This window comes from Halyomorpha halys, unplaced genomic scaffold (assembly GCF_000696795.3).
Source record: "Halyomorpha halys isolate HHAL.00 unplaced genomic scaffold, Hhal_1.1 Scaffold954.1, whole genome shotgun sequence".
NCBI lineage: Eukaryota > Metazoa > Arthropoda > Insecta > Hemiptera > Pentatomidae > Halyomorpha > Halyomorpha halys.
The window spans coordinates 153,716-179,586 of NW_027110506.1; the positions used below are offsets into that span (position 1 = coordinate 153,716).

Below are 25,871 nucleotides of genomic sequence, written 5' to 3' on the forward strand. Positions count from 1 at the left end.
ATTTAATTTTAATTTGGTTGGTAAATAAGTTAAAACTGTTTCAGATCACCTGAGCAATTAAAAAAACACAAGACAGATTTCAGTCTTAAGAGCTCCAGTGCTAGTAGTAATGCACTTGGCCGATTTAGTTCCCCCACTAAAGTTGTATCAAAATCAAGTCCAGCTAAGCATGACTCTCCTGCCAAATATCCTCCGATAGGGGGAGATATTATCAAACTCACTAAATCTCCAGTTAGTAAAAAATGTTTTAACAAAACTAAGTCTATTAGTCCTTCCCAGAAACATGAACACAGGAGTACAAGATGTCTGATGTCAGAATTTGTGAAAAAATACGATGATGTACCTATTATTACTGTTGATGAAAGTGTTATCAATGCCAAAGACATTATTGCAAATATATTACATTCCAAAGAAGTGAGTTTTTTCATTGAAATAAAGGATATTAGTGAATCGGAAATTCAGAAAAATAAAATAGGTAACAAAATACTGAGGAGTATTAATAATCTTGAAAAAATGCAGTACAAATGTTATTCAGGGGATATGGCCATCGTCAGGATAAGCTTTTTTAATGGAAAAGCTGTTTATGATTTGGATATGACACTTGGAGGTATTTGCAAAGTTCTATGCTTATTATTTTTTATCCAAATAATTAAATTTAAAGTATTAATATGTCATAGGGAAATGATTCAAATGGAGATTTGATCAAATCTCTTAGGTTATGGTCTGTGAACAGATATTGAAATAACAACTCAGTGGGGAGGTTTCTCTAAAGGAAGTAAGTGATTTGATCAAATCCCTTAACTGAAGCTAAATAACAATAAAAATAGGTACTTAAGCTGATATTTTTAGCGAACGTAATTAATAAATAATAATTTTTAATGCATGGTTTACTAAATAAATACTTATTATATCTAAACAATATTATTTTATCTTTTCACTAAAAAGGTAAGGGAATGGACTAAATTATTTACTTTCTTTCGAGAAATAACCTCACAGAGAACTTATTTTAACATCTGCCGTAAATAGATCATCTGTCCTCAGGGGTTTGATAACATCTCCATTTTTATCATCTCCCTGTGGCACATACAAAATGATCGAGTTTCTTGTAGTAGAATTTTACTTTGGGGTTGATTCTACTTCAATCTACGTAGTTTTCAACAGTTTTGGAAATATTTTGAATGTGAGGTAATTTTGTGTTTTCCTTATCAAACTTCTTAATAATCTGAAACTTATAATTTTTATCTTTGTGATTTATACGTTAAACATTTTAAAAAGTGCTATCATTAGCTTAGGTTTGAAATTACCCTTAATTTTTTTCTTTTACCTGTTCTTAAATAAGACCATGTCATATTTAGAAATATGAATATTGATATATATTCTGTAAAATATTTTTTTACGACTTCCTGACAAATATAACATTAGGGAAAGGTTGCAGGCTAGCTAATACTTGTATTACCTGTTCAGTTGTACATAAGGGATTCCAATCATTGCCGATCCAGAATTAAGAAAATATTTAGTGGCAATGGCAGGAGGTGAGCTTATTGTTTATTTTTACAAATTGGACCAATCTATTTTGCCAAATAGTCTAATAACATCATCAATTTATAAATAAATGCAAACAGCCCGAAAATGACTAAATTAGAAAGTAATGTTTATATTTATTTTTGCATTACCAAATTAAACAAGGTTTCTTAGTTTTTGACAGCTGTACAAGCCCCAACCTCCTTAATATTTTATATAAAAATAATATTTATTAATTAGATATGATTCCTTGGTAAGTATAAGTGAATACTGATATCTAACAGATTTAGAGGAGCTTACTAAGCAGTTTTGATGTTGATGGTGAGGGAAGTCTTTGAAAAAGTTTATGTTACTTTTATAGAAATATTATAATCCATAATTGGCCATATCATAATTTTTCTATAACTTTTGTCCTTAAGTTACAAAAGAAAAAAAAATATAAACCTTGTTTCACTTAAAATAACCAGTAACATACTGAGTACAATCCTTCTTAGCCTAGTTCACGTTTTTCAGCAAATACTTTTTTTTTTTTTTTTTTTATTCTACAATGATGTTTATACTTTTTATGGTTAATTGTTTAGAATTGCTTTTACTAAAAAATGATTTAAATTTTCTTTAAGGCCATTAATTTTATTTCATCCCATTTTTCAATTTCAGGTGCTTTTAAAATATTGCTCGAGTTAACTATCTCTAAGTCTCCTCTTTCTGTTTTAAGCTAATATTTCAAAAGTGATATAGGATCGTTGCTCCCTGGTGGTCTTAGCGGGGTGGGTCCAGTGGGGAAGGATTGTCTTTACTTTTTGTTATGATCTCCCCTTGTGAGATTGTGACATGTCGTATATCAACCAACCTACTCGCTATAATTGTCCGTTTGAAAAGTCAGATAAGTAAGGCTACCACGAAGGACGAGAGTGGAGGGTTTCACACCATTTTTCAATTTCAGGTACTTTTTAAATATTGCTCGATTTAACTATCTTAAAGTTTCCTCCTGTTTTAAGCTAATATTTAAAAAATGATATAGGACCATCGCTCCTCAGGGGTCTTAGGGGGTGGGTATATACGACATGTATATATTTCATGAATTAATATAGTTCATGAACCACTTCATATTTATTTACTTTTCAAAAATAACTCTCCATCATTCAATTTTCTTAAAGTATATTCTTTAAATGCTATTTAAAACTATGATTAGTTATTTATTAACCATAAAAGTCTCCAAATAAAATAAATTAATAGGACTCGACAGTTGTTATTGTTATTAGATTTAAAGTTAATATGTAGTTTAAATAGTACATTTATCCCAAACTTAAATCCACAAGATTAGTCTTGACACAATCCTCCCTCTAACATTTCAGTTTACCCCTTGAACCAATGTTTATTAGCTTTTTAGGGATCCATTTGCTACTATGTCTTATTCATTGCAATGTTCATATGTACATACATGTACCTTATGTACATCTTACTCATTGCAATTGTATCACCTAAATTATATTTACCTACTGGTGCATTTCATGCAATTTGACATTGTTTAGCCTTCTAAATTCTCTGCTTAACTCCAACTTTTCCTGTCGAAATATTTTATTTTCAAAACCTCAAGGTGGTGTTCCTCCCTTAATGAAAGAGGCCATGTTTCACATCTATACAGAACAGTAGAAAGGGTAATAGTTTTGTAAGTTCCAACTTTTAAGTTTCCAGACAAGAGGTGCAAGTTGAGAAATATCAAATTTGAAGAATAACAAGCATTTACCGCCTTTATTACTGCATAAATTTTGTTTTTTCTAATTACCATAGACCCCAAATACTTAATTTTCTCTACCTTTTTAAATGTATTTCCTCCTGTACATATGTCACTTGAAATTCTTACCATTTTTACTGCTAACCATATATTTTGTTTTATCCATATGGTTTGAAAATATTTCTTTAAATTATTTTTCTTTTTTTTAATATTTAAATTCATTTTTACTGTCTGATTATTATTTGTTACATTCCATATCAATTATGGGATTGATTTAAAGAAAGTAATTATTAATAAGACCCTGGTGAGACCAGTTCTCACTTATGCCTCCAAATGCTGGTCACTACCCAGGTCACAGAAAGCCCTTCTTCTGAGGTTCGAGAGGAGAATATTGAGGAAAATTTATGGCCCGGTTTGTGCTGATGGGATCTGGAAGATAAGAACAAATGCTGAACCGGCAAGCCTCTACAAGAACCTGGATATTGTAAGGATAATCAAAGTGGGACAGCTTCGGTGGGTAAGTCATGTATTAAGAATGACCCAGGATCAGATTCCTAAGATGATTCTGGACAAAGGATAAATGGGACAAGGAGAGTAGGAAGACCCCCGCTTCGATGGATCAATGGAGTGGCAGCGGATGCCAGGTCTATCTTGGGAATCCGCAATTGGAGAGCAGTGGCTACCATTAGAGAGGATTGACGAATGAAGTTGTGGAAGGCCTTGACTCTACAAGAGTTGTAGTGCCACAGATGATGATGATGAATTATAAATAATCAATTCACTTAGATGTTACTACAAGTTATTGGTAGAATGGCAGTCGTCTATCACCTTTTGGCACACTAATCTTTAATCTTGGAGAGCTTCAGTTTTCATTATGTTCAACATTATAAAAAAAATTACCTTGGCATTAATTATGTAATTAATATTGGAAACTAAGTGTGTTAGTTTTATCTATTATGGGAGTCTTAAGAAGAATAATACAGATAGTAAAAATTGGATAAGAGCCTTGTAGTAGAAAACAAAATATAAAAAGGTCCAAAAATATATATGTTTATAAAAATGAAATAATATTAAATCAAAATATAACTTCTGATAGTAATCGATTGAAAAAAAAGATAATAAAATTATTTTTAAAAAAATATTGGTAACTTTCAATTTTGCAAAAAAAGTGAATAATAAGATCTATTTAGAGTGCAGTAAAGGATAAAATAATAGTTGAAATAAATGTGTAAAAATATTCGATCAATTTACAAATTTTGATTGAAAACGACATTAAATTCATTTCTCTTGGGTCTGGTTGGATAGGAAGTGAAGAAATTGGAGGGATTTGAAGGTGGCTACCCACTGGTACTGGAGCGATAACGTGTCAAAAAATTATACAGTAACTAGCATATCATTCTTGTTATTGTTTTCTTAATTTTTGATAATTGTTACTTTAAAATTTCAATTTTTAAATCTGCTGGTACTTATTATGGAACATGTATAGTATATTTTTGTAGGACTTTGTGTTTTTGAACTTGAAAATATTTAGGATGATATACTGATATGTCATGAGAAATGATTTTCATTGTCATCGCATTCCTCCAGATTTGTAGAACAATAGGTTTATCTTAAATGAATATCAGTTTTGTTTATAATACTCCCAAAATTAGTATAATATTTATTATCAGTTCACTAAATTTCATGAAAGGTTTTCATTTTTTTTTTTATTCTCCTTATATAGACCATAACAGGAAAAATATGGAGCATTCTTGTTCCAATCCAATTCATAATATATATATTTCTGTAGAAATACAAAAAGAAATTTTAATTATTTAAGCAGGCTTTGCATGATTATGATTTAAGAGTTATTCTATCTTATTGCTATATTCTTCAGTTTAGTAATAAACCAATGCAGTTATTTAGTTAGTAACTCCAGTGGCTGTTTGTAGCTAAGGGAGTTAAAGCAACTGCAGCATTGCTGGTTCGGACCCGGCCTGGAGGGAAGGGTTCAACTTTTATTTCTGTGGCAATCCACAAAATGAAACTTGACCCCCTACCATGGTAAAGTAGGTTATTTACCTCAATATAAACCCTCCTCCCCCCCCCCAAATATATCAGATATGATCATGACAGGAGTCATAAAAAAAGTTGATAACTCCAGGATGATTTACTTTAGGTGATGTGAAACAGTCCAGGGTGTGGTAATCTAGCCTTCCTTTTTATGCAAATTGAAAAACTTTATTACTACCATTAGAAGTATATTTGCCTACACATATCAAACATTTATTGTAGATAGCAGAATCAATCCTAAAGTAAAATTTTTAATTACCGCACTATTTACACAATTATAAAATATTCATTGTTTTCTCTAATTCTAACTAATAGCTACAAATATTTTCAGGAACAAAATGTAATTTAATTTTGAGAGAGGTTTTCAGTAATAGAGATTTAATACTTTGTGGTATAGACACTAAGAAAAAATTCCGAGTATTATTTAACTGTTGCAAAATCATAGTTGAATGTGAAACATTTGATGTAGGGATTGCTGAATGGCTTTTGGAACCAGGGGAAAAGTATAAGTCATTGAAAGAATTAGTAAGTATCTTTTATTGTTGATTTCGAAAACTGAGTTTAGAAAAAATAAATTTAATATTATCAATGCCCTAATTACATTCCTTTCAAAACTATTTACCTTCCTTCTTCAAGGCTTCAGCAATGAAACGTTCTTGCTTAGCTTTTGATTTTTCTGCTTTCAGTTTTTTCTTCTGTTCCCTTTCTTTCATTACAAGCATTTCTTTAAATTTTTCATCCTTTGGATCTACATTATAACCAAAATGTCTTTTAACTTCTTCTATCAAGGCATCTTTTCTTGCTTTAGCCTTAGCCAATTCTGCCAATTTCTTTTCGGCCCGGGCTGTTATTTCTCTTTTCCATCCTTCTAAGTTTTTTAAATTGTCTATTATCTTCTGTTGTTTTGCCATTATCATTATTTCCCTTTCTTCTACAATTTTTTTCTGTTTTTCTACCAATTCACTAAAAGTGAAGGGGTGGGCGATTTTTTCATACTCTATCATTTCTTGTAATTCTGATTTTGTTGGCCATAATGTTCCAGGATTTACATTGCTGGATTTACCATACTTGCCAAATAGCATTCTGTTATATTTAAATGTCAAATGGCTTTCTGCAACAGGTTCACTGTAGGGTACTCTGCCATGAAGCTTGTTTCGGTGACCTGGCGACAATCTAGATTTGTTTCGTTTCCTTTCAATTTCTATTTCTTTCTGTAGCTGCAAAGTCTCATAATCTTCATCTGCAGTAGCAATTATATTTTGATCCTCAGAATTAGCTGTTGAAGCCAGTCTAAAATGATTTTTGCACAAAACGGCCGTTCTTATGTTGGATGAATGTAAAGTACATAGTTTCCTGAGATTAATCAACGCTTCCATATTCTTGAATATTACAATATTAATTTCAATCAGTTCATAAAAATTATTATCAACTTCTGTTCGGGAGGTTGCTGTCAGGTTATAAACGTACAATTCCCTACTCTGCACTCTGTAGTCCTTTAATACTACTAGTGTATGGATCTTTGTCAATTGTAGTGATTTGCAAATACATATTTTTCGCTTATTTAGTTTTATATTAAAATTTTAACAATAAAATAATACTTAATGATTCTGAATAATTTGTAATTTTCATCCAATAATAACACTAATTTTATTGGGGCAAAATAAAATAAACATTTATTTCGCGTATTAAATCGAAATTCGGTTACTTTAAAATATTTAACCTTTCGTACTGCATGGAGCAGGAATGAGGAAAATCTGATTGGTTAGCTTAGAAAAGCATTTAACTATTAGATGAAAACTTCGGTTGTATTCAACCCTTTTTCGAGACTTAGTTATTTGGGCACAGGAGACCTCAAAACTTATAATTCTGGTAAAAACGAATTCGAAATTTTTCGCTATCACAATACTTACTATATTTCATATACATATGTTAGTGAGAGTAAAAAAGAACTAGTTTTTTAAAAATAAGGAGTAAACTTTTTTATATGTCGGGAAACTGGTTTCTATCTGGCTAAAGATGCAATCGAATATTTTGAAATAGCCGCCTTTAGTAGACAAAGCTAAGCATATTACTGGTGAGGTTATATTGGCAAAACTTTACTGGTTATTTATTCAAGTATATTTTAGAGATTCATGGTATTGTTTTTTAATATTACAATAATATGCTATTAAAATATTTCTAATATTTTACTTGGATGTATCGATGTTAAAATATTCTTGGAGAAAACCGCCATTATTTCCGCCACTACCCAAGCTTCAAGTTATATGGTACCTTTCTAATGAAAATTTATTTTGCATATTTTAAACGTTTTAGGATGGCTAAATTACTATTTAAAATAGTGTTTTCTGGTTTTCCTCTCTTGGGCTTGGCCTCCTTCCTGGCCGTTTTTTATGAAACTTCAGTGGTAATTGAATATTCTTTAAGAATGCCAGATTGAATATAAAATTCCCAGTTAATATATGATAAGGTAAATATTTACCTCAGCTCCCCCAAAATGGCGGAAGTCAATTTTTTTGAGACCAGAGTGTACTGTTAGTTCCGAACTGAGCCATCTATGGACCACTTTAAATTTACCTATGATAAATTTAAAAACATGTTTTAATGTAAAGATTATTCCGCCCTCAGAAGTATGTAGAAAAGTCATTATTCAGCACTTTGTAGCCTATTTAATTTAAGTCAGATGTCAGGTTTTTATTGTGTATATCCATTTAGGAATTTAAAAAAAATAAAATAAAAATAATTTATGCAATTCCAATATTTTTTGTATTTGTTATAAATTGCATTATTATCTTTTTAATTCTCTTACATTTGTAAAGGCTAAAGAGTTGCTTGGAAAATCCATTCCCATAGATGGTGAAATAAATAATAAAATTAGACAAGAATTAATTACATTAAAAGAACTTCAAGTTGAGTTGACTAAGAGATTGAAGGAGCATGGTCTTGAAAAATTATTTTATGGTGAGATTTTATATCACTTTTTTCTTCTTTCTATTTGCCATTTGAATAAAAATTTATTTATTAATATATATATATTTTTTTTTTAGAAGTTGAAATTCCTATTCAAAAATGTCTTCTTTCAATGGAACTTACTGGGATTGGATTTGATCAGAAAGTAGTTAATAACTTATGGTCTTTATCAACAGAACTTATGGGAACACTGGAAATTGCTGCATTTACTTTAGCTAAACAAAAATTTTCTTTGAGTTCCAATGTTGAATTTTCTAAGGCATGGAAAATTGTAGTTTAGGCCCGTTTCCACAGTGAAAAAAATTTGAATCTAGAAACACAAATTGAACTAAATCATTAAAAATTAAATCTGTAAATCTAAATTTAAGACATTTATAATAAATGGTAAAAAATAAATGTATTAGCAGCTTGCAAGGTTTGGTAAGGTGTGACAGTTCACTTTCAAGATGTGTAAATGTATAATTAACATGATAGTAACTGATACAACTTTATGAAAGAGGCGCTGAATGTTGCTGCCATGGCTACACTGTCACTGTGGAATGAGGCTTTTAATGAAATACTAGAATTAAAATGTTTTTATTATTAAAAATTGTTAATTTTAGGTTAAACGGAAGCTGAAAATACTACCTGAGCAAGAGAATAGTAATCCATTTATAGATATTGTACGGAATTGGAGAAAACTGCATTCATTAAAGACAAAGGTTAAATTAAAATTTATTATCATTATTAATTGTTAAGTTAGCCTTTGATTATTAGTATATTTTTATTTATGAGCATTTGCTATAATTTAATGACGTAATAGATAAAATATATATATATTTTTGTGTGTTTGTAACAATTTGTAACTGGTGAATAACAGTGATAATATATGATTATTCTTACCCAAAAATATGAATGTATTTCTTTTAAGTCACGATCCATTTTCATTTGTATTAAATTTGAAACCTCTTCATTTTAGTAATAAAATTTTCCTTATTTCCATTGGATGAAATAAGTAATACAAATTTATTTTATTTTGTGTTTAGAATCTGAGCCAATTGCTTCTAGAAACGAAAAATCAGTGTTATTGCCATAGTTCTACTAAAACAGTTACCGGAAGGATAGTCTTATATGATCCAGACCTGCAGCATATCCCAAGAGATTTTGATGTTAATGAGAAACTTTTCAGCCTCAGATCTGCCTTTATTGCTAGGCCAGGTATGTTTAAATATAAAGTGTTGTTGGTTCAACTTTCCTTTGCTATAAAGAACGATCAACTGTAATATGGTGGAAAATATTCCACTGGCATTTGGTTTTGGATATTGAATCTGTTCCAATCAGCACTTTTGGTAGACTTCTCATAAGAGTTTTATTCATGTGAAAGACCAAATATCAGCATTACCATTCCATTATGTTTTTGTTCTTCTTATTCCAATTGAGTCTGAATATATGCTTTGTGACTTGTCAGTTATCTGTGTAATTGTGCTCCGATCTGCTTTCAAAATATGTTTGGAAACCTAAAAGTTTTCTAGTGATCTGTTAATTGTCCACCTTGGATATTGTATGAAAAGATTGTTGCAAGTGCTTCGACAAGATAAAACCATAATGAAAAAAAAAATACAGAATAACTAAAGAAGAAGAAGAAGATAATAGATAATATATGTTCATAAGTAATATTGGAAAATATATAAGGTATAGTGTAAGGCAGTGGTTCCCAACCAGGGTTCTGCGAGTCTTCTTTGGGCTCCGGGAAATAATTCAGGAATGGGTCATTCCATGTCAGCTCAACCTATTTGGAGCTTTACCTTTAAGATTTTGCCAATGTGTTGTGTAGGTATCATAGTGTTTCATAAAATTTGATGAAAAGACGGACCAATTTATTGGTATCAAATGATAATGTTGGGGTTCCATCATTTTTCTTACATTACCAAAAGAGTTTCACCATAAAAAAAAAAAAATGTCTGGTAATCACTGGTGTAAGTATTATAAGAAGAATATATTAGTATTAAAATTATTAAGGACGGAAGAATAAGAAAATAATATACTGTTATGTTATTTTTAAAACATAATTTCTAATAATAATAATAATAATTGTATTATTAATTTTTTGTCTTAACCCTAAAGAAAGCATGAAACTTGCGCCCTAAGTAAGAATAAAATAAGTTCTTACTGATTCCTATTCTTCCCTAACCATTCTCACAATGGAAAAAATCTTTCTTTGTTTTCCATTCTAGCATGATTTGTTAAAAAAACTGTGTTAGCCGATTAATCACTTTCCTGTCAGTGATGGTCTTTCAAAGTTTTTGATCTTTCTGCTTCCATTATTTATGGAAATAAATAAGAAAAAAAAAACAAAAAAATTTTAATCTTTCAAGTTTTCTAAAAATTAATGATTAACATACGACTTCATAAACAAAGTCCTGATACCAGTAATTTTCATATTACATGTCGTTCATTATGTTCCTTTCCAGTTCACCCTTTTATTAGTTACCATATTCTTCCCTAAACCCCATTAGTCAGATATTTTATTGGTGAAGGAGTGAGGAATATGTTCATAATAGTAGTAAAAAGAAGAATGGCTGACTGGCTTCTTAATTTTAGGCAATGTACTAGTTTCTGCTGATTACGGACAATTGGAGTTGAGAATCCTTGCTCACTTTTCACAAGATCCAGTTCTAATTCCATTATTGAGACAAAATGATGACGTATTTAAGATTATTGCTGCCGAATGGAACAATATTTCTAAAGAAATGGTAACTTTTAATAAGTAATTTTTTTTAAATTTATATTTTGATATTACTCAATTTAGTTAATATTTTTACCAAAATTTATTATTAGTTATGTTAATCTTGATATTTTAATATGTTGATGTTATCTTTCTTTTGTCAGGTAACTGAAGAAATGAGACATCAAGTAAAACAAATCTGCTATGGAATCATTTATGGAATGGGTGATAAAACCTTAGGAGAAGCATTAGGTAATCTATTACTTTTGTCAGTTTATCAAATTTTGTTTAAGAATACTTAATTTTTAATTATTGTTTTTTCTTGTAGGAAAGACTGCCACTGAAGCTTCAATGCTCTCAGCTCAGTTTAAGAGGACATTTCCGAAAATAAATGATTTTATTAATAAAACAGTTACTGAATGTCGGCAGGCTGGGAAGATAACAACTCTCGCAGGAAGGGTTCGATATCTTCCAGAGATAAACAGTAACATAACTCATTGTAGAGGTTATTATTAATACTGTCATTTATTTATTCTTATAGAGTTAATTGTGCCTTTAATTTTTTATATTTAAATAGTGAGCTAGATTGGCAAAGATGGGTCTAGTTTTGTATAACCAAAATTTAGTTAGGCATCTACTATCTTTTGTATTCTTTGTTGTTCATTTTTATTAATTATATAAAAAATAAATAAGTACTACTCTCTTTCTGTTTATCCGTGCCAACTGTGAAAAAGTTGATAACTTTTTACCAAATTGACTAGACTTATCAATTTTTCACAGTTAGTACCGATATAACAATATTATTTTATTGGAAGAATGTAGTTGATCATATGAAGTAGATTGTAGGAAGATAGTCTAGTTGGTGGTCAAAATAGTAAAATATTTCTAATATATTTCAAAATAGTAATATATTTCGAAATAGTAAACTATTTCTTGTTAACCAATGTTTCGCCTCACATTGCAGTGCTTTGTCAGGGTTCAATGAAAAAAGTAAGATACAAATATTATAGAAGTGGCAGAACATGAAAATAAGAAACATTTCAATACAATTGCTATGTTTAGTAAGTATATAAAAAAGAAATAATAATATAAGGAAGTAAAAAAAAAAAAATGTACCTCCTACATTAACCATATAAGGCCCACTAGGCCAATCTGGTATTAAATAAATAAATAAAAAAGATACCTTTATTGACCGCTACTTGGACTATCTTCTTATAATATTATTCTATATATGTCAAACATAGTTTTATATAACCAAAAAAAAAGTCAATTAATTTTAAATGTATAAATAACATAGTTTTCCTTGTATTTTTAGCCCAAGCCGAGAGGCAAGCTGTTAATTCTAAAATACAAGGTTCTGCTGCTGATATTGCAAAAAAGGCTATGGTTAATATTGAAGAACGACTTAATAATAAGTTTCTAGATAGGAAATTACTACCTACTGCCGAACATTCATCACATCTGATCCTGCAACTTCATGATGAACTTATTTTTGAGGTATGTATTTCTGTTAAATTAATATGTGTGTTACAGCAGTGGTATAATACTAGTAGGACAGAGAATTCATATACCTAGAAGAACATTGCCTCACAATTTTACTAATAATAATAAATTCCCTTTGTTCTTATAATTATTTCTTCATATTCTGAAGTGGTAAACACAAACACAAGGAAATCAAATCAGTGTTATAAAAGATGAATCAGTAATAATCTTTTTTCATAAAAAAGGGGTTGAGATATAGGGAATGATTGGAAACAACTGCTTTTTATACTGTTATGTGGACAATGTGAGCTTCCTTATTGTGTATTAATGATTATGAATTATCAATTAACAAGATAAGTAAGTTATTAGTGTTATATTTTATCATAATTTATTAAGTCCATAGTTATTACGTTCTCATGTTTTAGGTAAATGAAACTGTGAAAGACTCTTTTGTAGATATTTTAAGGGACACAATGGAGAATGCTACTAAACTTTCTGTTCCGCTACCTGTTGTTGTAAAAGTTGGTAAAAAATGGGGTTCTTTGAAAAAAATAATTTAAATATATACTTTCAAAACCATATGCTTTATAATTAGGCTCTGTATTGTGATATATATCCAAAGATGTATGGAAGTTTATTTTATTGTTTATGTCTAAGTATTAAAGTAAAAGAAAAGAATTATACCAATTGGCTTGTTTGATTTATTGAATTTTATTTGTTGATTTAATTTAGGATTGTAATTAATCATAATGTTCCTACATTTATTTTTCATTTTATTAATGTTAGTAAGCCTACTTATATCTTAAATAAATCAATATTAATTGTTTGTTTAAAAAAAAAAAATTTTTTTTATTCTGTTTTAAGTTAGTTTTTGTTTAGTGAAATATTTTTCTATTGAACATTATTGTTATTGATATGTTTTATATTTAATTTTTTATTGTTGATGTTGTATCTTGTTATTTTATTATTATTGTACAAAATATAGATGTTTTGATCTGATTTTTGATTTATTGTGGGCCATAAATTATAACTAATGTTTGTTTATTTCTTCCTAACAAGATTATATCTTGCTCATTTTCATCTGTTATTATAGAGTTTAAGTTTGATACCTGGTGTGTAATACTTTGGATAAATAATAGCTCTTACTCTATGTTACTATAGTCTGAAAAACTGATGTAGACTTTGTCCAAGTGCATTCCCTAAGTTAAGAAAGTTCACCTTAAGATGTCCATTTGTAATGTTTGATCTATTATAGGTTGGGTGAGCAAATATGTGATTTCTTTTGTTGCATATTTTAGTTCCCAAGGTGAGCCTACATCCTATTGTATCACACTCACAGTATTCATTGTTTTACTATCTGTATTCACTTATTATATGTTATATATACTTTAAAATTTAGGTATTAAGGTTATAGGCCTATCCGTTTTATGATGATTTACCTTTGTTCAAAGAATATTTGTTGTTAGTTATACTTAATTGCTGTATTCAGTTATCTAGTCATATATGGCTAAATTTTAAAGATGTGTACATTGAGCACAGAAACATTCAAATAACCATGATTATCAAACCAGTTTTAAACACTTAGTAAATTATTAATAATAATGTCATGCATATGGTCTGTTCGTACATGTGGTTCATTCATTTTGATATTGGCTGTGTAGCAAACCATAAACTTTACAAATACTTGGATCCTTTAATTATTTCAAGATTTGTTAAGGCTTATCAAGATTCCATTTAATAGTCGATGGCTTTCAATAGACTTCAGTTGGCCTCTTGACTATAGTATACTTCTTTATATATAATAGAAAAATATTCTGAAATTTCAATGATTTGACAGAGATTAAAGAAGATCCATGATGCAGGATGTGATTAAATAATTATTCAGTTATCCTCCCAAAAATCTATCTGTTCAATGATTCCGTTCTATTTCTTGTAAAAATAATCTTTGATACAAATTAAACGAATTTCTCTGTTTTCAGCCATCTACAAGCACAATTTCATAAGTACTATCCATCTCATGTACTAAAAGAAATGGTGCATGTGCTGTTGCATGGGACATAAATTTTCAGATATTTCTAAAGAAAAAAACAGAACAAATGGACTCATAATCTAAATATTTTTATAAACTTGAACTATTTTATTTTTTTTTTTTTAGAAACTGTTCAAGATTGTTCCTTATTGGTTGAATCTATTATTGGAGAACACATTTTCATTACGTAGAATCACAATAAACACTACGTACAACTACACAACACCCCAGGTATGGTGTTCATATTTTCCCCATTTGTCGTAGAGTGGTTGCTTTTTAAAGCCATAATTTATGTAATTTAAAATTATAATATTGATTCCTTTTATTGTGTTTAGAGATTTTACAGGCCAACTAAATCTTAATATAAGGTAATTTTATCTAATGGAGGAGTAGATCATTGTAAAAATTATGTGTTAAAACACATTATATTCTAACAAAAACTTTACTATAAACAGGCAAAATTGTTTTAAGTATTTGTTGTTACGATAAAATAATATTTTTAATTTTTAGTTGAAGTATAATGTGTTTTTGTGGTGATTTAAGCTTATTTTTATGATGGCATACTGTCCCGAATTGGTAGTAAAAAATGTTTAGCCTATAACTCAATTGAACTGAAAAAGAATACAAAATTTTAAACCCCCTTTGAAAATATCCATATGTTGATCACAGAATAAAAATGAAATGTATATGACCTTTACACTTTTTTAGTTTAAGTTTGGAAACGTTTTAGTTCATATGAAAATAATATTTTCTTGAACCCTTAAGTGGAAACATTACTTTTGAAATGAAAAAATTATTTTACTAGCAGCCTATGAGGAGGCTTGTCGTTTGAAGGCGTAAACCTAGAATAAGGTAAAATCATGATCCACTAAACTAATGTAAGTTTAAAAAAAAAAAAGGACAAAAAAGCCTAAAACAAAGCTAGAAGCAGGCTTAACTCCATACTGTACTGCCTCTAATACATTACAAAGAGAAATAATCAGACACACATGGGAAGGCTAACACAAATTATAAATGAGACTGAATATACAATTTTTAAAGGTAATACCAATCATTAGATAGCTTACAGAATCCTGTAATATCCTCATATCCTGAGGTCAATTTGGCTCACTTGATATTCCACCAACTATTGATTTAGTAATCCCTACCGTCATGAACTATAATAGAAAGGCTTTTATAAATGAGGAAAGTCGGGCACTAGCAGAGGCTATTGTCACTGAAGGGGCCATCAGGTTGGCTGTAGGAGAGCTCAAGTCGTATAAGGTCCCAAGCACAGAAGGTATTCTTTGAATGTTCAAAGATCGTAATGCATTATTATCTGAAATTAAAGCATCACTCAGAGCCTCTCTTGCATTTGGATATATCCCTGAGACATGAAGGGAATCATTATAGACTAGTCAATGAAAGCCCAAAAAGGGTATGTATGAACATGAAGAGAGGCAAACATTTGTTGAGTTTGTTAAGAGTGCCTAGGAGATGAACATACTACAAGTCCCCATTCCTATCCCTTCTGTAATGTAAGAATTAAAAGATCTTTTTTATTTTGGCTTTTAATCTTGAAACTGGTGCGTTGTTTAAGGATCACACCATTAAACTCATATTCATCATATATCCAATTATTATAACAACGTAAAACTGTCTCAGTTATGTACTCACAATATAGTCAGTCACCACTTAAAACAATTGAAGATCAACTATGTCGTAACAGACTGCACAGTCAGTCACAAATTAGATATAGTGCACTGTCAGACATTTTCGAGTATTCCAATTGAAAAGTAACCACATTTAATTCATTAATCTGGACTTGTGAACAATGAGTGAGTAAAGTTAAGCTCAACCAGAGCCATGCATGAAAGAAAGAAAAAAGTTGGGTAGATCTGCCAATAATTGAAGAAAGAAAATTGAAGGGATGCAAGTAAGATAAATCCAAATAAAGTTTATCCAAAGGAAAGATACCTGTCTTTCCACTTTCCTTCCGCATATTATTCTTATTTTTGGTATGTTCATCCCCCCTCTTATTTAGCCTTAACAAATTCTTGCTCCCCTCTATATCCTCTACAATTCCTTTGCTGACTGAACTCTTTCCAAAGCTTTTATATCAAAGAATTGTAAGGAGAATTATAGTTTGGCTAAAGCTTTCTAACATATAAACGTAACATCCTTTTTATTTAAGTCCGTGGAGAAGTTGCTTGCTGTACATCTAACATGCAAAGTGCTGTTATTTATTGGATTTCTTTTCCCCTTACTAGCATGCGTATCTCCAGGGAATATCCAATAAAAATTCAAAGGAAAAATCTAAACTATCCTATATTGTCCAGAAAAAAATAGGAAGGCCTTACTTTATAATGACTCTGCCTTAGGACTCCTTTTTTTAATGCTGAATGCTTAGTAGACATATCTGCCTCCTCTATGTTAATGAGATTTTATCTAAAAGGTAGAATTATTGTAGTTCCAGAAGAAGCTACCAGATTACAAGAAAAAAACAATAGCGGTATTTGCATCTCACCATTACTATGGAGTCTAGTAATGAACAACCTACTGATATTGGGTTCTAGGCTCAAGCAATTGTGGTTGAAGGCATGATGCTCTTTATTGGTGAGTACATTAATACAATATTTTAGTGAATGCTTCTAAAGTCATTCAGTCTTATTACTCACCTAGGGCTTCAACCCAAGCACAGTGGGATAATCTGAACTAATTAAATTGAGGATGTTCGGATTAGTGGAAAATTGTGATTTCCAAATGGGAAAAAATAAACTTCATTCATCAAATACAATTTCGAGCTGAAGATTAAATTATTAAAAGGTTAATTATATTCACCAATTAAGAAATTGAGAAAATAAATAAACTTCTAAATTCTAATACATAGCTTGGATTTTATTTTAAATAAAAAAAGTTGATATTTTTAACTAGATTATTTAAGCCTAAGCTCATTAATTGTATAAGGTGTTGATAATAAGGTTATATTAAATTTATGTATATATGTACTACATAAATAAAATGTAATCTTTAATTTTTTTTTCAAAGTGGTGGTTTGATTTATGGAATGGTGCAGATTAGTGAGGTTTTAGATAAACGATCTTCCAATATATTATGAAGTGGGTATAAACAGCTATAATAAGACAAGTATTGTGTTGTGGACAGCCGTTTATAGGACTTTGGATTTGAAAACATAGTTAATTGTAAAGCAAGGTCTATATAAGGATAAATTTTTTTTCTGAGTGTTTTGCACCACCCCTATTAAACCGCTAGAAATAAATTTGTTACTTATAGTACTTCACCTATGGCAAAAAGGTGAAAGTGGCTATGGCTTATTTAAGAATTAAATGTAACATATAGTGGTAAGAAACCCTCAAAATTCTAAAAAGGGTAATAGAATCCCTGAAATCCTAGATTGGACACAAGGTTTAATAGATACTAAAAAAGACTGTCTACCCTGTTTTACAAACGGAATATGGAAAGATCAGACTATTTTAACAGATGTGAGGGTCTTTATAGGGGATATAGAGATAAATTTAAGCATCTCTCCAGCCTAAAATACCAATTTATTCCAAACTGAGGTATTTGCCATCATCTATGTAGAAACATTCTTCGAAGTTATTAGTTCTGATAGGGGTTGTATTTCTGTCTACTGCGAAATCCTTAGATATGCTAATGAAAATGATGTTCTTTATTTAAAAAAATGTTTATTAGATCAGAACAATGTAGGTTACTGGTTTTGAACAAACTGCTCATGCTCTGCCAGTTTAACTTAGCCCTTTTGAGTTCTGTAAGATAATATGTCGTTGTTCATAGTCCTACTATTCTCTGGTTGAGGACTAGAAGGAATAATGATGGTGGAGTCAGGTTGGAACAAGCCTCTTATGATTGTATGCTATGTGGAGAGGGGGAGGGGAGAAGATGGAGTATACTTGGGACTCAACTTGAGGCGGTAGAAATCAGAGCTTCGGTATTCCGAATCTCGCAGTTGTTAAGAGTAGTGAACATTCTTAGCGCATCCAAGTAAACACTTTGCATATATAACACAAGTACGAAAATATACTTATTTTTATGAGCATATGTTTCCTTTTGTCTCTTGGAGGTTTATACACGTTATAGGAAGGAGTCATTTATTCAAAAAATCCGCTGTTGGCCCAGGTAAGCTTGGGGGGGGCACCAATTCGCTGCGTCCTAGACGTTTTGAACCTATTCTTTTTATAACAATAATTAGTTCTTTTCCCCAGTTTCTTCATCAGTGACATCAGCTTTAGATGCTGTCATGTGCACTGTTATAATCAACATCTTCGCGGTCTGATTCAATGGTATCAACTTCTGATTTTTATTTGAGGTTTAACGTCCTATTTACCGCTGTTTAATAGTCATGACAAATAACAAACATTAACCACCTTTAACGTGTCAAATTTTCTAACTCTTTTCCATAGACCACTTTGTACTGATGAGATTGTATTCAAACATTGAGTAAACTGGTATTTTTTGTAAGAATGAATTTACGGTCTTACATGAGGTATGAAATCACTATTGTCGGCCAATATAGTTAAGAAGCGTGCGTTTTAAAGTCTGTAGGGGGAGACAGTGGGCCGAGAGGGGTGAAACTACTTATTATTCCCCTCGTATCGATCGGGATTAGAGGACCAAAATGGGGGACCCTAAAGATAAATAAGGTCCCCACATGGAGCTAACAATGGCCGGCGCCGGGTGCACCGCGGGGCAGATGTTCGCAGCGAGTTAGTCTTCGTGTGGACATCGCGCGATGGAGTTCATCCCGTCCAACAAGGGTCATGTTAAGTTGTTGTACAAGGACTACATGTACACGAAGCATAAGGTGTGTGGCAAGGGCGTGCGGTGGCGGTGCGTCGAACGGCTCCTCAATTGCAAGGGGAGCATCACGACTTCTTTCGCCGGCGACCTCCCGGTGATGACCATCCCCCATAACCACCTCCCGGACCTCAACTCCGTCAGGGAGGCCAGGGAGAAGGGGAAGGCCCCAGGCTACTTCTTCTCTTCCTCCAAGGAAGGTAACTGCTCTGTCAACCTAACTTAACCTATTGATATCGTTCTCTTATCACCATAGACCGAAAATAATTTTCAATGTAAAGCATACAGGGTAAATAGGTTAATTGATAAAATTAACGAAGTCCTTGGTAATGCAGAGAAACTATGCAATATGCAATTATGTGGAAGAGTTTTATATAAGATAATAAATGAATTAATATAATAATAATAAATAACTATAAATCATAAATTTGTTTTATTGAATAAAATAGAGTAATCTTCCTCTTAATCTATTTTATTTAAGTATAAAGGTGACTGATTTAAATTATAATTATATAAAATTTTCCTCTGTACTCCTTATTTTTATTTCAAAAGAAACTCAGTCACCCTTTAGTTTTATTACTTATGTAATGAAAGTAATAATATTTATGAATTTATAATGTCGCTGCTTTGCTTTAATAGCGGCACATCTGGCAAAAAATGTTTTATTATCTAATTTGAAGTATTCTATAGATTGTACCAAAGACAGGTGGTGGGGGTGTCTGGAGACAACCCTTTGCTTTGGGACCTTCTCCCAAAATCTCTTATACCCCTTGGCTTCTCGCCCACTCTTACACACTCAGTCAATTTAATTTAATTAACAATATTTCTGGAATGTATCTGGTTTTAAGTAATAATTCTAAATTATATTGAAAGTAGTATAGTTACAATTAAAAAATATTTATTGCTTATGATCTGTGAATTAAAACCTAATTATTATAAAGGCTTATTTGAAAGTAATAGCAATAACTATAATTAATTTCACGTGATTGTTTAAAAAACATTTTAAACTAAAACGAGTTTTTTTTGCGGATTGTCAAAAAATTGGTATATTTTAATTTCCGTCAAATAGAATCTATGTCATCACAGGTCTTGAGCTCTACGCCTTTAATTTTGTCACCCAATATAGGCTTCTTATAAGATTTACAACTTTATTGATATATTGCTAGAAGCAGAAACCAACAAACTACACTAAACTTATGAACTTAAGTAAGTTAGTAGGTGAAAGTTGTGTGATACACCTACCGCACCAAACTTTTGTTTCTTAGTATTTTTTTAATGATTAATTTTTTAATATTATCAATAACATTAAATTCTTTAAGATGTATAATTCTATCAGTATGTGCTGTGCTTTGGTAGTAGCGAACTTCTTAAATGAAAATATTATTTTTGAGAGATAAGCTTTTTCATATGATTTATATAGTTGATTTTTAAATGCTATTTTCATATATAGTATTTCAAGTTTTTTAAATACCTTTCGAATGATTGTCTAAAAACTCTCATATCTATAAATTTCGAACACGAACTTCCGTTTTTTCCAGAAATTTTGTTCTACTTCTATTGGTGCAAATAGTGCATTTCTTACTTGTTTAAAGAGTAAATTTCTGGAAAATAAAAAAATGCTGTCACCGCTTGGTTAAATTCTATATAAGGAATTTTAATTCATCCTTATAAAATATTGTTATCCTCTATGGGATCGTTTGTTTTGAAATACATTATCGGAAGTAATCTACGCATTGAAGTAAATATTATTCAATTTTTGAAATCCTTACGAACGTCAATTGAGGAAAAAATTGTTGATTCCTGTTTCTATTTCACTCGTGAAACGGTAGACATGTAAACCAGGTGGCAAGAGTTTGCCTGATGCTATCAAGTAGCCAGGTGCACTATTCAATACCCAACTGCTCTCAACCCATATTAACATCTCTCAAATAATACTAATTGAATATTATAAATATTTTACCTAACTTACAATAATAAGTTTGTACAGAATGTAAAAACCTCGAATTCATTTTAATTTTTCGTTGTGCACATATCATGCAATTTTCACTTACCACTCTACTTACATCCCCAATTTTTATGTTGGTGGTCTTGCAATTTTTGTGATCCTTGAAAAACAAAACTGAAGAACACGTAAGCCGAAAATTCTGAACAAAAAACCAGTGTTACAAAAATTAGAATTTAAGGATTCTTCGAGGTTAAAATAACGAATATATGTTTTGTTCCTGCCTGGAATAGCACAGTTCAATAAAGATAATATAGTACAAGAGCCCAAGAGGAGAAAAAAGGCAATATCTCACCCCAATTTTTGATTACTTTGATGAAAACTATGTACAATTACTAGTCAAAATTGACGAGTGCGAAGTATAGGTAGGGGGAATAAAAAATGGCGGCTGTTTGAAAGCGATAAAAAACTTTAATTTTTCATTCAGAGCTCTATATCTTAAAAAGTAGGAACTACAAAAGAAAACCTAAGAGAACGTCATTTAAAGATGAGCAAATTTGCTAAAATATGAGCCACAATAGAGTTATTATTATATAATATAGTTTATTATTATTATATAGTTATTATTATTATTAATTACGTTAAATAGTTCTCGAGATATAGCTTTTTAAAAAGCAACATTTCATAAAAATGTTGTATGGGACGTACTGAAAGATCAGTAGCTAGTGAATTTATTTTGAAAAATCTATTTCTCAAAAACCATTTGACGTACAGATGTCTATTAGCACTCAAATTAGAGCTAGTTTAATGAGCTATAAAGTAGTTTATCTTCATAGGAGTAATAGTTTTCATGATATTTGCTAATATAAATTGATTTATAGTTGTTCGGACAAATTTTTATTTGCCAAATATATATCCATATGTGAATATCATAAAAACTACTACCCCTACGAAGATGTGTCATAAACTACTTTATGGTAAGTTACATTTCCTTTATTTTGAGTGTTGGCAGACATATGTGCGCCTTATCTAGAGATATATTTTTTCAAAAATCCAACCTTTTATACGAAGAACTGGAAAATAACATTTTGTGAGTTTATTTTGTCAAATATCATAAAAACTACTATCCCTACAAAGATAAACATTATTAACTATTTTATAGTCCATTAAACTAGCTTTAATTTGAGTTCGAATAGACATCTGTACGTCACAAAATTCCTGAGATATAGATTTCTCAAAATAGATTCACTAATTACTGATATTTCAGTACATTTTTATGAAATGTTGCTTTTTAAAAAGCTGTATCTCGAGAACTATTGGACGTAAATAGCTCTATTATGGATCATATTTCAGCAAATTTACTCTTCTTTAAATAATATATTTTAAATTTTTTAGTGTTGTTGGTAGTTTTTAAGGTATAGATCTCCGAATGAAAAATTAGTGAAGCATTTGAGAAAGGTTGAGCAGTCTCGGCTCCCCTGTTTGAATCGGATGTATGTTATTTTTTATCCTTTAGTTATTTATAAAATTATTTAATATTTTGGATTTTTCCATTGTTTATTATTGCTATCGATAAGAACTGTTTATTTATTTCAAACAAACAAAAATAATGGTACTTTAGAGGAAAATCTCTAATTTAGCCATGTGAGACTATTCCAATGGATAAGGATAATACCCCGTTGTTATTAACGACCATTTAATTATAAAATGACATGCCGAGTTTAATAAAAATCGTTTTGAGCCGTTTTCGAGAAAATCAAAAAAAATAAATTGAAAATCTGTTAAATAAAGTGGCTCTTCCGGGTGTTGTATCAAAAAGATTCCTGTCACATCCCAGGCATATACCCGCCCTAATTTTGGAATTCCAGTTACGTACAGTTTATCGTTTTTTAGTTTGACTGTTCCCACATACAGGCGTATAGACCATTTTGCGAGACTTGTTATTTGGACTTCTAAGCGTTTATTTTCGAATTCGAAATTTTGCATGATCTCAATACTTTTCCCTACTATGTCTTTCATTTATTTAATTGAAGTCAAAGTAAAAACTGTCAGGTTTATTATTTAACCTGTTGATTTCTAATCAAATAAGAATTAATACCTCCATAAATTTTACAATAGTGGCCATCAAAAATTAATTAAGAATTTTTTAAAAACATTTGCCAAGTACAAAGATCACCCTGGTTTTATTATACTGCTACTATTATATACATATATATATATTCTTACATCCTGTCATTTTCTTCTGATTTTTTGTAAAATTGTATTAATGTTAAACTTTGTATTAGTTGGATAATAAAATAAATTCGAAGTTCGTTTGAGACTATCATTTATGGGTAGAGCCGATGTTAAAATATAGATGAATCCAGAAAAGAGTTTTTCCGAAATTTGAAAAGGTATGAAAGTGATACTAGATCTAAATAACACCAATTCTGTACTTTTCTCCAAATTTGTGCCTTATCGGACGAACCGTTTTCGAAATATATAAAATAAGTTTACGCTTGCGTGAGCGAATGTAGTGGATGGAATTTAATAAAATCGATATGAGGCCAACAATTTACCAACCCGCACCGAAAAAATTTCATCAAAATCGAATAAACAATACGATCGATTATGCTGTTACACAAATTTGACTACAGACAGACACGGAACCAAATTTTTGCCTTGTTAAAATTTCTATTTTGAGGATCGAGAATTTTTTTTTTACGACCTATTTGAATACAAAACTTCCTCAACTTCAGTAGTGAACAGGCAAAAATCTAATGCGGTGCCGAGTTCTTATAACTTGAAATTACCATCTTACTTTGAGTTGAAATTAATTTCATGTTTAGGTTATTGAATGTTTTTGTATTTATTTAATGATATTTACAACTGTATGTACATAAAAATACATTCAGTAAATTTGATCCGAAGATCATAATGGTTTGCTACAGGCATGTAGAACTACCCATTGGTAGCACTCTAATAATATTTCTGCATTAGAAGGCGTCGAGACCATCTTCTTTTCAGACACCCCGGAGTTTGTTGGTTAGGGAGTTTATAATGGAAGGAATGATATCTGGTTCGGGCTAGATCGGTTATATATGGAACATTAAAGGGGCCTCTACATGTTGGCCAAGCCATGGCGAACTCAGACATGCACGAGCATGTGGAAGGGTGGCTTGTACGAGTTGGCCTAAGCTCGTTGCCGATCCGTCGAGAGTCGATTTTTTAAACACAGATCAAAGGGGTTCTTGAGAGCGCTCGTGTAGCATCTCCACCATTGTTCTTTGTCAAGTTGCAACTGAGAGCTGTTAGGAGGTTAGAGGTGTATGTGGTACATATGGTGTTATTATACTCTGAATAACACTGACATGTGGATGGTCCGCTCTTTGTTTACCGAGCATTTGTACAAGCCTCCGATTCGTGGCGAGCGGCCAACATGTGGATCTGCCTTAAGGTGTTTATGGATGATTTTATTTGTGACAAAGTAAGGAACATTGATGATTTTACGAAGGATTTTGGATTGTAAAGACTGGATATGAAGATTTAAGGAACCCCAAAGCTTAACTCCGTATTTGTCTTTGGCTTAACTCTCAGTCTTTTGTAATGAATTGGAAGTTTAGACCGTTTGTCTAGTAATTGCGTTATTGTTAAAATTTATTATTGTCCTAATAACGATGGGACATTTTTTTCTACTGCAACTGAAGATTTTTGTTACCAATTTCTGTAGCTACTAATGGGTACTTGCCTACTATGTAAATAGGCAAAAAATAAAATACATTACCCATTCAGCATAGAAAATTAATGAAAAAATAATAACATTTAAAGAAAGATATTCCAATTAAGTGAATCAGATCAAAACCAAGAAATTTACAGCTTTGTATAAAACAGAATAGTGAAGAAAACCTGTGAAATGATTCAAAAATTTATAGAATCGTTAGGAACAAATAACAAAATTTATAAATATTCTCAAAAATACCATAAATTTGGTTTCACATACAAGGTCTCAGGTAGACATGGGCCTGAACAGGTGCCTAGGTATATTGGTTAAGGTGGATCCACATGTTGGCCGCTCGCTACGGATCGGAGGCTCGTACAAATGCTCGGCAAACAAAGTGCGGACCATCCACATGTCAGTGTTATACAGAGGGGCAAGCATGGCGGACGTACTAGTGGTTTCAGCCATTGCACTTGGATTGTATTATTTTTATTACAAAAAAAGAAAATGAAAGGAAATTAAATATAAATAAATAAGATTAAATATAAAACTTATTATAAAAAGTACCAGCAAACACCTTTAACCTCCTAACAGCTCTCAGTTGCAACTAGACATAGAACAATGGTGGAGATGAAGTTATTTCAGCAATTGCCCTGGGATTATATTATTTTTATTACAAAAGAAAATGAAAGAAAACGTAAAATACGACAAAGAAGATGGTGGATGACAACAATTCACAAAAATCGGACTAGATAAGCTTAAAATTAAATAAAAATTAATTAAATTCATCTTTTTTTTAACTTTCATAATTGTGCTATTGTATATATAATCTTGTAAAAAATGTATACAATGGAAGATTAGATTGTAAAGATATACTAATACGTTTATTCTTCTTCCTGTATAAAAAATTAACCCATTGAGTATTGT

The 25,871-nt window shown here is 30.7% G+C and overlaps 2 protein-coding genes across 4 annotated transcripts in view; one reads left to right on the top strand and one right to left on the bottom strand.

The window, feature by feature from the left end:
- The window catches only part of LOC106687388 (DNA polymerase theta), a 107,844-nt gene that overhangs the window by 16,166 nt on the left and 65,807 nt on the right, over positions 1–25,871 (top strand). The window contains exons 18-29 of one of the 3 annotated variants that reach the window (XM_067048673.1): positions 45–607; positions 5,640–5,833; positions 8,125–8,266; positions 8,353–8,534; positions 8,878–8,976; positions 9,301–9,472; positions 10,856–11,007; positions 11,144–11,231; positions 11,308–11,484; positions 12,295–12,476; positions 14,617–14,721; positions 16,940–17,085. In XM_067048673.1, coding sequence (XP_066904774.1) covers positions 45–607; positions 5,640–5,833; positions 8,125–8,266; positions 8,353–8,534; positions 8,878–8,976; positions 9,301–9,472; positions 10,856–11,007; positions 11,144–11,231; positions 11,308–11,484; positions 12,295–12,476; positions 14,617–14,721; positions 16,940–17,014 — 2,131 coding nt within the window. In that variant the 3' untranslated portion in view covers positions 17,015–17,085. Of the gene's footprint in view, positions 1–44; positions 608–5,639; positions 5,834–8,124; positions 8,267–8,352; positions 8,535–8,877; positions 8,977–9,300; positions 9,473–10,855; positions 11,008–11,143; positions 11,232–11,307; positions 11,485–12,294; positions 12,477–12,886; positions 13,162–14,616; positions 14,770–16,939; positions 17,086–25,871 lie in introns of those variants that run through there. The other 2 variants (XM_014431247.2, XM_014431250.3) reach the window with 2 other exon arrangements.
- CRIF (growth arrest and DNA damage-inducible proteins-interacting protein CRIF) lies at positions 5,826–6,840 on the bottom strand. Its single transcript, XM_014431251.3, has one exon. The coding sequence runs from the start codon at positions 6,682–6,684 to the stop codon at positions 5,923–5,925; it is 762 nt and encodes a 253-aa protein (XP_014286737.2). The 5' UTR covers positions 6,685–6,840; the 3' UTR covers positions 5,826–5,922.